The sequence below is a fragment of the Podarcis pityusensis genome (genome assembly GCF_964106645.2).
Source record: "Podarcis pityusensis genome assembly, chromosome: 2".
Lineage (NCBI taxonomy): Eukaryota > Metazoa > Chordata > Lepidosauria > Squamata > Lacertidae > Podarcis > Podarcis pityusensis.
In genome coordinates this window covers 21,243,717-21,257,631 of record NC_138029.1, presented here as the reverse complement: position 1 = coordinate 21,257,631, position 13,915 = coordinate 21,243,717, and the positions used below count along the sequence as shown (strand labels likewise).

Genomic DNA, 13,915 nt, shown 5'->3' with positions numbered 1-13,915 from the left:
AATCAGGGTAACTGAGGTTTTTGAATCAGTTCCTTCAAGTTCCTCAGTTGCTCCATCTGCCTAATTGATTGTCCCTCTTGCACACCCAGCCCCAAGTCATGTATGGGCAGTAAAATTTGCTCTCTGTGCCATATGCTGTGCTGATGTTACCATGTGAACTAATTTTATATATGGCTAAAATCCTCAGTGCAGTTGTTGTTGTTTCAATAGCGTCTTCTGTTGCACGTTTTGGAAACAAATGGTGTATCTGTTTGGGGTGGAGTAGGCTGTTATGCAGAGACCCGCCTAATTCCTGGATCCAGCAAATGGTTCCATTAAGACAAATTGGTAGGCCCCCTCCCTTAACTGTCTGGTAGTTGGAAAGACAAAGACCCTTGTTCAGAGCTGGAAGCAAGAGACGAGAGAGAGAGAGAGAGAGAGAGAGAGAGAGAGAGAGAGCAATGCTTGATTTCTTTTTGAATCCAAGGCTCCAGCTATGGGAGATCCAAGGCCTTCTTGGGAGTGTGAATGCTATGAGCCCCTCCATCGTAGCTGTTGGCATAACACACAGTTGTTTGGGAGCATGACAAGGAAAAATAAACAACCCAAGTGTGCCTACAGCCTTTTCTCAGTGTCCCTTGCAACTGAATGTCACCCTGAGGGATTTCTGCCCAGATATGTTATTAAGAAGTTTCATGCTTAATGTATTACACTTCATCAGCAGGAAGCTGGTTTTCAATCCGCAGGTGCCTTCTGTGTTTTTCAAGCAGCGTAATCCAGATACCATGCAGGAGGTTGTGTTTGGGAGTTTCCCTTCTTTTCTCTTAGCCCAAGTAGGGGAGTTGTGTCCCCATTATCAGCCAGGCACTTTCATTTTGCTGCCAACCTTCTGAGAAATGCAACATAAACCCACTGCAGCCGAGACGCTGATCACAGCAGTCATTTAACAGCAAAGAGGTTTGCAGCACAATAAAGATTACCAGATTTATTGCGTGGCATAAACTGGAGTGTGGACTGGAGACCTTATGCTTTGGTGGATCTGTAGTCTTTTGAGATGCCATAGTCCTTTGCCGTTTCTACTGCACTAACTCTGGCCTCCCTTCCAAAAGCCATTTAACAGTGGGTTGAATGGGTTTGCTGCAAGGTCTTGCTTTTATGAGTTTCAGTAAAGAGGTGGAAAGCTCTTGCCCTGCTTTTTCCACACCTTATTCTACCCACTAGTGATTTTGGTCACATCCACACGCCCTACACTTAAAGCACTCTTTATACCACTTTAACAGTCGCAGAGAATCCTGGGAACGGTAGTTTTGTTATTTTACAATCAACAATCACAAAAAGGTAGATCTGAAAGCAATGGCCGCCTGCAAATTGTCACCATTTGCATCTGACAAGAGATTGGAAGGGACAGTCCTTCCCGCAAAATTCAGATTAGTATTAACATTCCCCCCCCCCCGACCTTGGAAAAGGCACAGCTTGTTGGAAAGCATGGAGCTGAATGTAGGATCTAAGGGCACCAGTAAAAAAAGGGTTATAGGCACCTGTTCTTCCTGAAGAGTGGTCAGAAGGGGTTCTAGAGCAGTGAACCCTTTTAGTAAGGATAGTGGGAAGCCAGTGTCTCCTATACCCACCAACTTCTGATACTTTATGATTTAAAGAAATCCATTTTCTTCCTGCATTAAACATCTACGTCAACAGTGTGGTTCAACAGATGAGACCCTCCAAGTGTCCCTATTTTCCAGGGATGTCCCTGATTTAGAAACCATCCCAGTTTCTGATTTGATCCCGGAATGTCCCACTTTTCCTTAGGATGTCCCTATTTTCATTGGAGAAATGTTAGAGGGTTATCTGAGCCCTGAGCTGTCAGAATGTATAGGGAAGGGGTTTTTTTCTTTTTTTAAAAAAAAAAAGTTTCATTATGTTTTTATATATGTTGGAAGCTGCCTGGAGTGCCTGGGGCAACCCAGTAAGAAGTGTGGGCTATAAATAGTAAAATCATCATTATGGAATGGGACGTCCCTATTTTCATCGGAGAAATGTTGAAGGGTGTGGTAGAGAAGGGTAGGGGGCTTGACCCTGGCTGCCATTTTTATCATCCAAAATTTCAGTGACGTTTTCAATAAGGGCTGTGAAGTATTCTGCTTTTCCTGCTCACCATCCTCACACTATCCTAGCGAGGCAGGTCACTGCATACCAATGTTACAAAGAAGGAACAGTTGGAAAAGAGGCAGGGGAGTTGTCTAGGCCACCAAGGAAGGAGGTTGTGTGTGTGTGTGTAAGCGCACATGTGTGACAACCCAACTATAGTTGCCACTGCCATATGGTGACCAAGGAAGAGAAAGGAGGGGCTGGGAGGTCTCCTTCTGCATTCATTGTGTGGAACAATTTCTAAAAATGTTTTTCCTGCAGGCCCTGCCCTTGCCACTTTGCCCCCTACCCAGACTGTGGTTATTAGCATATGATTAAGACTGGCATTGATATCCTTCCAGAATGACAATAGCCTTCCTTGTTTTTGGAGAAAGCTGCAAACCATACCAGAGAGCCACCAACGTTATTGAAGAACTTCTGTTATTACACCAGCGATGGAGAACATGTGGTTCTCTAGATGTTGCTGGACTACAATTCCCCATCATCCCACATCATTTTGGCCGCACTGGTTGGGATTGATGGGAGCTTGAGTCTAACATCATATGGAAGGCTGCAGGTTATTCACTCCTGCACTAAAGCATGTTGTCTCAAACCCAACCTAGTTCTCAACTTCAGGCATCAAGGCTCTCCAATATTAGTTAGACAAAATAAATTACAAAAAGCTAGCATGAAGAAAGTGATCTTGCTCAAGAAGGGGGAATCTCTTGTCTTCTTCACCAGGGGTGGTTGGGGGTGGGTTTTTTTTGGCTTTGAACCCTTCTAACACACCCAAGGAATCCAGGTTCTTCTCTTTCCCAAAGAATCAGGTCTTGTAGCAAATGTATGCCCCATTTGCAGCGGGGTAGACAGTGATAGATGCTATTCCAACTCTCAGCAGCAAAATACAAAGTTCTGTTCCCAGCAGATAATGCTTTAGGAAACTAGAAATAGAGGGTTCCTCCTACTACTGGTTCAGTTTTCTGCATCGGCTGCTGCCCAGCTTTGCAAGGAAAAGCAGAATACCAGAAAAAAATATCCTTAGCAACCTTTGGCCTTGCAGAATCTGTCACCATAACCTCCATGGTTAAGCACGTGTCCCCCTGAATCTCTGCTGAATCTCCCACAAGAAAGGGGCAGTCCAGTGTCCGCAGATCTTCCAGAGAGGAGAGCAGGCAAGAAACCCTACTATCAGCCAGGCTGGTGCCAACACAAAGGTTTATCCAGTAGCAGCTCTCTCTGCCAATCAGAAGCATGCCACAGGGAGGCCAGGGCAGGGATGTATCTAGGCCGAGACAGGAACGTGACCATCGCCCTCCGCATTCCAGTTAGTGACCCAGTCCTTCTTGGTAATGGTGCCCGTCTTCTCCTCCCGGAAAAGCTGGCGCTCCTGGTGAGGAATCTTGACTGCGTGATACTGCGGCACTTTGTCTTCATGGTAGCGGGCACGTTTGAAGAAGCCAAGCTGGGGAAGAAGAAGCCACAATATTCAATCTATGAAAGTAATGAACAGATTCCCCAATGGAACAGCTGGAAGGCAGGGCAGGATGCCTGCTGTTTTGCCATCAACCCATGGGCTGCATCCAGCAGCTGTAACCAGCGGTGATGATGTATGTTCCCATGGGTCCTCTCCAGACCCCGTTCTTCATCCCCTGTTCACCACACACCGTGCATTGGGAAGACATAGCCTATTAGCATGCACTTTTGACACTCACAAACACTCGTAAGGATTCATTCATCAGGGCACTCTCACCCCCTTGCAGCCATCTACAGATTTCCCCTCCTGTGTGCATTTGCTAGCCGATTACTGAAAAGCGTCTTGCACTTTTGCACCACATCCAGGGGGACGTTTACCATATTCTGGGCTTGTAGGGTGGAACCTGTGCCCCTCCAAATGTCGTTGAACTACTACTCTTATCATTCCTGGCCCTCTGTCATGCTGGCTAGCATTGGTGGAAGAAAGTGTCCCATCAACATCTGGTGAGTCACAGGTTCCCCAACGCTACTACAGCACAAGAAATATTCTGGACAATGGCAGATACTCCGTCAGTCCTAATGGGAAGCCAGGCGTTTTGGCAGTACACATCCTGTCAGCTGTGGTAGCTTGCAGGGATGGAGGAGATAAAACAAGACCAGATAGAAGGACCTGCATGTCTAGACACTGGAGGTTCAGAAGTGCTGAATTAGGGTATCTGTTCCCATAAAGTAAAACCATCTGAGTGTTCCTCTGTTGTGACATAGTTTCTAATCCCTTGCACATTCACACACAAACCCGGTATCAGCTCCACGATCTGAGAGTCAGGTGGGATCAGGGGCAGGATGTCCTCAGTGGTCCTGCCTACTCCTTGTTGTCACTGCTGTCCATCCACTTGCCCTCCCACTTTGGGCCCAGTGCATCCAGAGAGAGAGAGAGAGAGAGAGAGAGAGAGAGAGAGAGAGAGAGAGAGAGGAGAGGCGAGGCAGCAGCTCCTTGTCCTTGCCTCTAGCTGCTGACTTACTTAGAACAAGCAGTGCCACTAAGGAGAACATGCAGTAGAGCCGGGGGGCTTCAGGGGTTTGCAGTGGGTTTGGGACCTCATTGGGTACCCAGCAATGCCATCCAGGCACCAGCTATCTTAACTAGCCCGAGGATTTTGTAGACTGTCATCTGCACTTGTGAGCATATACCTGAGTAGCAGCTAAGTACTTCACACTCCTGCTATTTTTTGCATGCATGCACCCAACTCTCAAGGCATTTGCAGAATTATATTCTGCTACACACTCACACGCCGTCATTTCCAACAGCATTTAGGCTTTTGGTGCTAGTGCTTCCTGAAGTCCTTGACTATCCGTGGATTATTTCATGGCTATGTATTGTTAACAGTCAACATCCTTGCAACCCACCAAGAAATCCACATGCACAACATAATGGTAATCACTCTTGTATGTTACGATCTGCAAAATCCTCCACACACACACACTCCCGGGTGCACTGAGGGCATACTTGGAAGTCCACTGGCCTGCTGTTTGCTTGCACATGCACTAATATTTTTAGTGAGCTCACATTAAGAGCACTCCATCACTTGTTATTCCCATTCCCACATCTGTGCCCTCACTCCTACACACGTACAAGCAGAGGGTCAGTCAGGTGGCGAGGCCGGGCATTACCGCTAGGCCTCCATGGCCTGCCTATCGGCATCAGACGGCTGTATGGCCAGCCGAGCCCGGTAATAGTTCGTGGAGTATTTGGATTCCCGGCTTGTCCTCTTGAAGAAGCCGCACTGGGAGCGAGGAGAAGTATGAATGGCGTTATCAGCTTTGCATATGACCTGTCTCCAGGGATGGGGTCTAAAGGCCTGAGCAGCAGCAACAGGATGGCATCCTAAGACTCATCTGTGTTCATGGGTACCACTCAAGCGGACTCCATCTCCCATCATTCTCCACAGGGTAGAGGCTTTAGGTTCCCTGCCACCAGGCAGTTAACTTCAAAATGTAAATCCCATCTGATACAGTCCAATTGTTTTGAAAGAATGTGACCTCGGGGCTCTGCGGCTGTGGGGAATGGCCTCTAGGGGTTGGACATTTGTTGCAATGGGAATAATCTCCAAGGGTCTTTATCAAGGCAATTATTTGCAATAATGGACTTTGTTGTCCAGATTCAAATTTTAGTGTGACGAAGTAAACTGGAACCACCTTGTAAACTCTGCTCCAGCATCACAGAATCGTAGAATTGTAGAGTTGGAAGAGACCCTGAGGATCATCTAAGTCCAACCCCCTGCCATGCAGGATCTCAGCTAAAGCATCTATGACAGATGGCCATCCACCCTCTGCTTAAAAACCTCCAAGGAAGGAGAGTCCACAACCCCTGGAAGAGGGGCAAAGCCCCACAGAACCACCCTGGTCACCGCTGCCCCTTTCTCCAGGCCAGCTCACCTTCCATAAGATGGAGACGAGCAGCCCCAGCACTAGGATCCCAGCTAGTACCGCAATGAGGATGATCCACCAAGGCACGCCTCGTGCCACGGCTACGCTGGGATCCAAGTAGACCATCACTGGGATCTGGGGGGGAAAGCAAGGTTGCAGAAAGTGAGAGAGCAAACCAAAATGTGGTGAAGAATGGCAGCCTGAGCTACTGCTCAGCTCAGCTGTAAAACCACCTCCCTCTCCGAGGAACAGGCACCACTATCACTGGCACTTTCTGAAACAAAAGACTGTGATCAAACTAAGGGTGCTCACAGACTGGTAGTCTCTTTGGACAGTCTGCTAATGCTATTTGCATAGGGAGGAGGTTCAGTCTGCATGGCATCCCATGCCACTACTGTTAGCAACACTCTGGGCTATGTGCATAAAAGCCCGTATCTGATTTAAAAGGCTTGTTTTCTTGGACAGTATCTCGCTCCTCATTTTCGTATCCTTCCCCCCTCCCTTTTTAAATGGGCATTGCATATTTTACTGGGACAGGGAGAAGTGGAACTGCCGCCGAGACCACATAACACCGGTCTTGAAAGACCTACACTGGCTCCCAGTACGTTTCCAAACACAATTCAAAGTGTTGGTGCTGACCTTTAAAGCCCTAAACGGCCTCGGCCCAGTATACCTGAAGGAGCGTCTCCACCCACATCAGCTCAGTCCGGACACTGAGGTCCAGTGCCGAGGGCCTTCTGGCGGTTCCCTCACTGCAAGAAGCCAAGTTACAGGGAACCAGGCAGAGGGCCTTCTCGGTAGTAGCACCCACCCTGTGGAATGCCCTCCCACCAGATGTCAAAGAGAAAAACAACTACTGTACCAGACTTTTACAAGACATCTGAAGGCAGCCCTGTTTAGTAAAGGTAAAGGTACCCCTGCCCGTATGGGCCAGTCTTGACAGACTCTAGGGTTGTGCGCTCATCTCACTCTAGAGGCCGGGAGCCAGCGCTGTCCGCAGACACTTCCGGGTCACGTGGCCAGCGTGATGAAGCTGCTCTGGCGAACCGGCACCAGAGCAGCACACGGAAACGCCGTTTACCTTCCCGCTATAAAGCGGCACCTATTTATCTACTTGCACTTAGAAGTGCTTTCAAACTGCTAGGTGGGCAGGATATGGGACCGAACGACGGGAGCTCACCCCACCGCGGGGATTCGAACCGCCGACCATGCAATCAGCAAGTCCTAGGCGCTGAGGTTTTACCCACAGCGCCACCCGCGTCTCTTTTAATGTTTAATAGACTATTGTATTATTGTATTATAATATTCTGTTGGAAGCCGCCCAGAGTGGCTGGGGAAACCCAGCCAGATGGGCGGGGTATAAATAATAATATAAATAAATCAATCATCATCATCATCATATCATTTCAGTTAAGATTCCTCTTCTCTCTGACCCGGCAGCAGCAACAGGGTGGGGGTGGGGACAGTGAGAAAGGCATAACTGTAGAAATCATTTATTCATTTATTAAATTTGTACGCTGCTCTTCGCCCAAAGATCACAGGGCAGTTCACAACCTAAAGATACAAACTGTCCTTGGCTGCAAAGTATTTCAGATTGTGCAAGGAAAATAACAAGGGGCAAATGAGCTAAGCCGTGAGGCTCCGGTACCTGCGCCGTGGCATCCTTCAGAACCAGGTTGCGGATGGTAGATTTCACGGTGATGCTGGCTCGAACAATCACTTCCACCGATGTTGTGTCATAGTACTCCTAAAGGCAAAAGGGAAGAGGGCTCAGAACAACCAAAAGTCATCATAGGATTGTAGAGTTGGAAGGGACCCTAAGTGCCATCTAACCCAACCGCCTGCACTGCAGGAATCTTTTGCCCAATATGGAGCTCAAACCCATGGCCCTGAGATTAAGAGTCCCCTGCGCTACCAACAGAGTTATCCCAGGGAATGGACAAGCCTGCAGTTAGGATACTGAAAACCATTGCCATGAGTATTGCAAGGGTTCCATTGCGTCCGATACATAACTTCATTTTAGGTTCTAAATGGCCCTTTTAAGTGGAACTCTCTCATCTAGGATTGCAAGCAATTACCGCTGTGAGCCAAGCCACACAATTCATGGAGGTACTCCCTAAAACATATTATTTGTAACCTGAAATTAGCTGGGCAGGAAGAAGTCCTTAATTTGCGCAGTCTACCCCAGAGGTTTTTTAAGGGACGTGGGTGGTGCTGTGGGTTAAACCACAGAGCCTAGGACTTGCCGATCAGGTCAGCGGTTCGAATCCCCGCAACAGGGTCAGCTCCCGTTGCTCGGTCCCTGCTCCTGCCAACCTAGCAGTTCGAAAGCACGTCAAAGTGCAAGTAGATAAATAGGTACTGCTCTGGTGGGAAGGTAAACGGTGTTTCCGTGTGCTGTTCTGGTTCGCCAGAAGTGGCTTAGTCATGCTGGCCACATGATCTGGAAGCTGTACGCCGGCTCCCTCAGCCAATAAAGCAAGATGAGTGCCGCAACCCCAGAGTCGGTCACGACTGGACCTAATGGTCAGGGCTCCCTTTACCTCTACCTTTACCCAAGAGGTTTACACATATTGCTGTTCATCTAATATCCAGCAGGGGGAGCCCAACTAACCTCTAGGAAGGTGCTGTTCCAGAGACGGCCCCAGATGCTGAGCACAGCTGAACGGTCAAAGCTGTAGAGAGGACACTGGAAAAGCTGGCAATGAGCAGTGCCCGCAGCACAGTCCTGAAGCATGAGGCAAAGAGTCATCAAGGATTTTAGTACCAGTCGGTTTGCCAGAAATTATATCCTACACATCAGAGATCCATCAAAACCCAGGTGTTTAAGGTTGTTGTTTAATGAAAAACGGGTTAAGAGACAGCAAAATTTGAGTGGAGGGCCGGCAGACGTAATGCTTTCAACGTGAAAAATCTCACTCACCAACGTGACATTTTTTTGCTTTCCCCAGTAAGTCAGTGGCCGGTTGGCAGGCACCTCAGGCGGCTCCGCCTCTCGCTTCTTCCTACCCTGGTGAAGAGGCTCCTGAAAAGAGCAAGGGATTGGGGACACTTCAGAAACATGTCATTTTCTGATCACAAACCAAAAACTGGTCCTCACCGCTGCCTCAAGCAGGCAACCGATTTGCAGGCAACTGTCGAGGATCCATTAAACACACACACCAGACACAAGGCAGAAAAAAACCACCAGCAAACTGATACACACGTAAATTGATGAATTGGACCATGGGTAGGCAAACTAAGGCCCGGGGGCCGGATCCGGCCCAATCGCCTTCTAAATCCGGCCCGCAGACCGTCCGGGAATCAGCATATTTTTACATGAGTAGAATGTGTGCTTTTATTTAAAATGCATCTCTGGGTTATTTGTGGGGCATAGGAATTAATTCGTTATTACCGTATTTTTCGCTCTATAAGATGCACCAGACCACAAGACGCACCTAGTTTTTGGAGGAGGAAAACAAGAAAAAAAAAATATTCTGAATCTCAGAAGCCAGAACAGCAAGAGGGATTGCTGTGCAGTGAAAGCAGCAATCCCTCTTGCTGTTCTGGCTTCTGGGATAGCTGCGCAGCCTGCATTCGCTCCATAAGACGCACACACATTTCCCCTTACTTTTTAGGAGGGAAAAAGTGAGTCTTATAGAGCAAAAAATATGGTATTTTTTCAAAATATAGTCCGGCCCCCCACAAGGTCTGAGGGACAGTGGATTGGCCCCCTGCTGAAAAAGTTTGCTGACCCCTGATAGATTAACATTAGGTCTGTGCTTTTGAATTAGGAAGAATGTGAAAGAAATTCAGCCCTATGCTTTTGCATGGCCAACTGCGCCCAAAAGATGGGGCTTTTGAACAGAGGTGATTAGAACCTGACCGTGTCTTGGTATGGGAAACCGCATAAAACAAATCCTTGTGGACAGGGAATGATCTGTGATTTAACCAGTTAACAAATCTTCGTTGATTGGGAGAGGAAGCAATCCTAGCCCCTCCTCTTCCACCATGTTAGTTGCTGGAGGGAGTTAAGCTATGGCAGAGTTGTCTGTCCACTGGTCTCCTAAGAACAGATGAGTGGCCAGTGGCACATTTACTTTGCATCCACCTGCCGGTTGTGTATACGACGCAGAGAACAACAAAAACCAGGAACTGTGCACTTCGTATCAATGCAAAAACAAAAAACCACATCTCTTTCTACAGATAAATTTCCCACCCAGGAAGGCAGAAATAACTGCAAAAAAAGAATGGGCAATGTTTGAACATCCCTAGGAGAAATCATGAATACACAATATTAATTGTGCTTTCACTATTACAAACAGCAGGTATTTATTAAGAACCTGGCAGGAGCGGGAGGACCTGACTACTATTTTTATGTTCATCATAAAAACGACAAATGAACCTTAAAAAAACAACAACCCCATGGCAACTAGTACCAGAATCAAAGACGTATCTGCCTGGAAGAGAGGAGATGAGTGCTATCATCAACTGCTATCATCAACATTGCCTGCTTATCATGCAACCCCTGTTTGTCAAGTTCCCACGGCACCTACCAGAGCCAGATTGAGTGAGTTGGGTTTTGGGCTGCAGATCGCGCGATGCTGAGGCTGGGTCGATAGCTCCAGCTTCAGTGGGTAGAGGAGCCACTTTCCATTTGCAATTTCATGGGGCCACATGACGTTGAGGAAGGCTGAGCCCAGCGTATTCAGGGACTGGCCTTGGTTTGAGACCTGGTGTGTTGACAGAGAAGGACAAGCTGTGTTGGAGGAGAATGAAAGGGAAACTGGGTGCCGAAGGGAAGCAAACTCCTCCTCCAACCTTGCGCCACCCCCTGGGTTTTACTCCATATAAACAAGGTTACACTTGTGTGCTTTGCATTAAGCTGGACTCAGTAGCCCCTCCAATAGTTATTAACACGAGTGAAATCCCCATCATCCATAAATATGCATTGAAAAGGCACATACATATTTCATGATTAATCTAAGTAACTTTGATTAAGATTATTCTTTGTATTTGTGGGGTAGGTGAGGGAGAAGATCTCCCCCATTATATTCTCCATTGTCAGCACTATCAAAACTCCAGAAAGAGATTTTTGGAACAGACACTGGCACCGCCACAGGGACAGAACCCTGAAGTGAAAATATGTTGGTTATTATCTGGCTGTGATCTGCTCGTCACGTGCAAAACAGCCCTATTTTCTAAAGTCGCTTAAAAAGTACTCATGCCAGCTATATAAAAGACAATACTGTGCAGGCGATTCATTAATTTGACTTATTGTAAATGGATCTATATCTCTGGGTTTCTTTTAACAGGTTTTAATTGACTTGCTGGATCTGTAACTGAATTTGTAATGGCTTTTAGTCACACACAATAAATGTTCGCTTGATTGATTAAGATTATTGGAGCAGGATATCCCATTGATATATAGAGAAAGGAAGAAAGTAAATCGGCAGTTGCACAGGGAGGACACAGTAACCATAAACAAAAAACTCACAATCTCTTTATCTCAAACACCCTAGATCCCATTCCCTATTCAGAACAGACCCCCACCTCCAAACCTCCTGAGTTCTAGCAGTAACTGGCTACGATACTCTAGAAATACTCTGATTGAAGGGGCTGCGAACGACGGCTCAAGGCTTCGATCTGGAGGGGACAAGTGTCACTCACCGTCACTTGGAGGAGAAAAGGACTGCCCACCTCGCTTTCCCTCTTCATGGCACTTTCGCCCCGCACCACCCCGCTGAAGAAGAGCTTATTTGGTTCGGCCACTCTGCAGAGAAAAAGAAGAGATTGTTTATTAATTAGATTATTTATTCTCTCCCAAGGAGCTGAAGGTGATGTACGTGGTTGTCGTCGTCGTCGTCGTCCCCATTTCATCCTCACAACAAGCCTGCGAGGTGGGGTTAGGCTAAGAAATGGTGACTGGCCCAAGGTCGCCCAGTGAGCTTTGTGGCAGAGCGGGGATTCAAACCTTGCTCTCCCAGGTCCTAGTCCAACACTCTAACCATTACGCCACAGATGATGAGGGTGCATGGGAAGCTGGAGAAACAGAAGCCCAGGCCACCTCAAAGGGGCTGGGAATTGCAGCTCTGTGACAGGTCTCCTCACATCTCTCAGCATCCTGAACAAACCTCAATTCACAAGATTCTCTGAGGAAGCCATGAAGGTCAAAGAGGTATAAGAAAGCTTTAAATGTATGGGGTGGACGTGACCTCAATCTCTGCTCATCTGCCCTGTATGAATGCGCATTGAGTTTTGTGCACAAGCAGCGTAGCTTTTTCGATTTATTCTCTTTGGCCATGGGAAGAGGCCCCCTGGTCAGGGCCAGATTTAGGTTTGATGAGGCCCTAAGCTACTGAAGGTAATGGGGCCCTTTATGTGTCCAGTTGTCCTTTATATGTCCAGCTGTCCTTTGTCAACAACAAATTGCCGGTTTTTTGTGTTGAATATATGCTACATGGTAATTTATGCACCTAATAGGTACGGTATGTAGGTTTTATTTTATTTGTTTTTCATCTTATATATTGGAAATGTACATCCAGTTTTTTCCCCCTTTAAATTTTCTGGGGGGCCGCAAGAGAGCGGGGCCCTAAGCTATAGCTTGTTTAGCTTATATGTAAATCCGGCACTGCCCCTGGTACCAATGATTCAGGACAGAACCAGTTTATTTTGGTGTGCAGTTCACCACCCTAAGTGGAGAAAATAAGGTCCCGTGAATGTCTATGATTGGCAGAGAAGGTCAAGGCAGGCTAGGAGCAGGGATTGACTTGTGTATGAAGGCAGCCCAACATACTCTTATGAACAAAATACACATATTTAACACATTTGCCTGCGATTCCTCTTACAATGCAACTTTTCCACCACTGGAGCGTTTTGGAATGGGCTTCATGGAAGAATGAGATGCGGGAATTGTTATATCAAAATTTAAAATACAAGGTAGATTTTTTAAGAATGACCCATGAGCAAATACAGTGGTACCTTGGTTCTCAAAAACCTTGGTTCTCAAACACTCGGGTTCTCAAACTCCAAAAACCTGGAAGTAAGTGTTCCAGTTTTTGAACATTTTTTGGAAGCTGAACATCCAATGCGGCTGTTGGCTTTTGTTTCCAGGGCACCTGCACCAATCAGAAGCTGTGCCTTGGTTTTTGAACATTTCGGAAGTCAAATGGACTTTCAGAACAGATTAAGTTTAGCACTTTTGTTTTTGCTATTTATTTTGCATTTTTGTTTTTGAGGCTTTTTAGTTTAATTTGTTTTTGTGACTGTGTGGAACCCAGTTCAGCTACTGATTGATTGATTGATTGTGTGATTGCGGAAATGGATAAAATGCCCCCATCCAAACAATGACTATCATTAGTGCAGGTAAGAAAAAAAATTAATTTTAATTTTTATCATCTACAATACTGTCTTAATTATGTTATAGCACAGTACATTGTTTATTGCTTTCATTTTATGGATCAATGGTCTCGTTAGATTGTAAAATTCATGTTAAATTGCTGTTTTAGGGGTTGTTTTTAAAAGTCTAGGACAGATTAATCTGTTTTGCATTACTTTCTATGGGAAAGCGTGCCTTGGTTTTGGAACAGACTTCCAGAACGGATTAAGATTGAGAACCAAGGTACCACTGTATTAAATTCCAGGTGGCTTTTTATCATGCATGCTTCTAGAACGTTTCTGTTCTGGATGCATCTCTCAGCAGGTGCAAAACTTTTTAACACTCTGACAATGAAGTAGCGTTAACTTGAACTGGATGTGAACTACCCCCATGTGACCCTTACCCAGAAACAGAGAGAGGAAGTTCCATGATCACGTGGGCACGTGCTTGAACTGGGGCCAACCCAGGCTGCTCCGAGATCCTGTGGGAGAGAAGAGAGTTGCAAGAGTTCAGCTTACAGGTCCCTCCAGACATCCTGTTTTATTGCACATTCGT

The 13,915-nt window shown here is 46.6% G+C and overlaps 1 protein-coding gene across 5 annotated transcripts in view; it reads right to left on the bottom strand.

The window, feature by feature from the left end:
• Positions 1–949: 949 nt before the first annotated feature.
• ITGA7 (integrin subunit alpha 7) overlaps positions 950–13,915 on the bottom strand; it is a 91,980-nt gene continuing 79,014 nt past the window's right edge. For all 5 annotated transcript variants that reach the window (XM_080994402.1, XM_080994406.1, XM_080994404.1 and 2 more), the window contains 8 exons: positions 13,764–13,841; positions 11,653–11,755; positions 10,539–10,715; positions 8,927–9,028; positions 8,618–8,731; positions 7,652–7,750; positions 6,013–6,138; positions 950–3,565 (listed from right to left, as the gene is read on the bottom strand). In XM_080994402.1, coding sequence (XP_080850528.1) covers positions 3,386–3,565; positions 6,013–6,138; positions 7,652–7,750; positions 8,618–8,731; positions 8,927–9,028; positions 10,539–10,715; positions 11,653–11,755; positions 13,764–13,841 — 979 coding nt within the window. In that variant the 3' untranslated portion in view covers positions 950–3,385. The remainder of the gene's footprint in view (positions 3,566–6,012; positions 6,139–7,651; positions 7,751–8,617; positions 8,732–8,926; positions 9,029–10,538; positions 10,716–11,652; positions 11,756–13,763; positions 13,842–13,915) is intronic.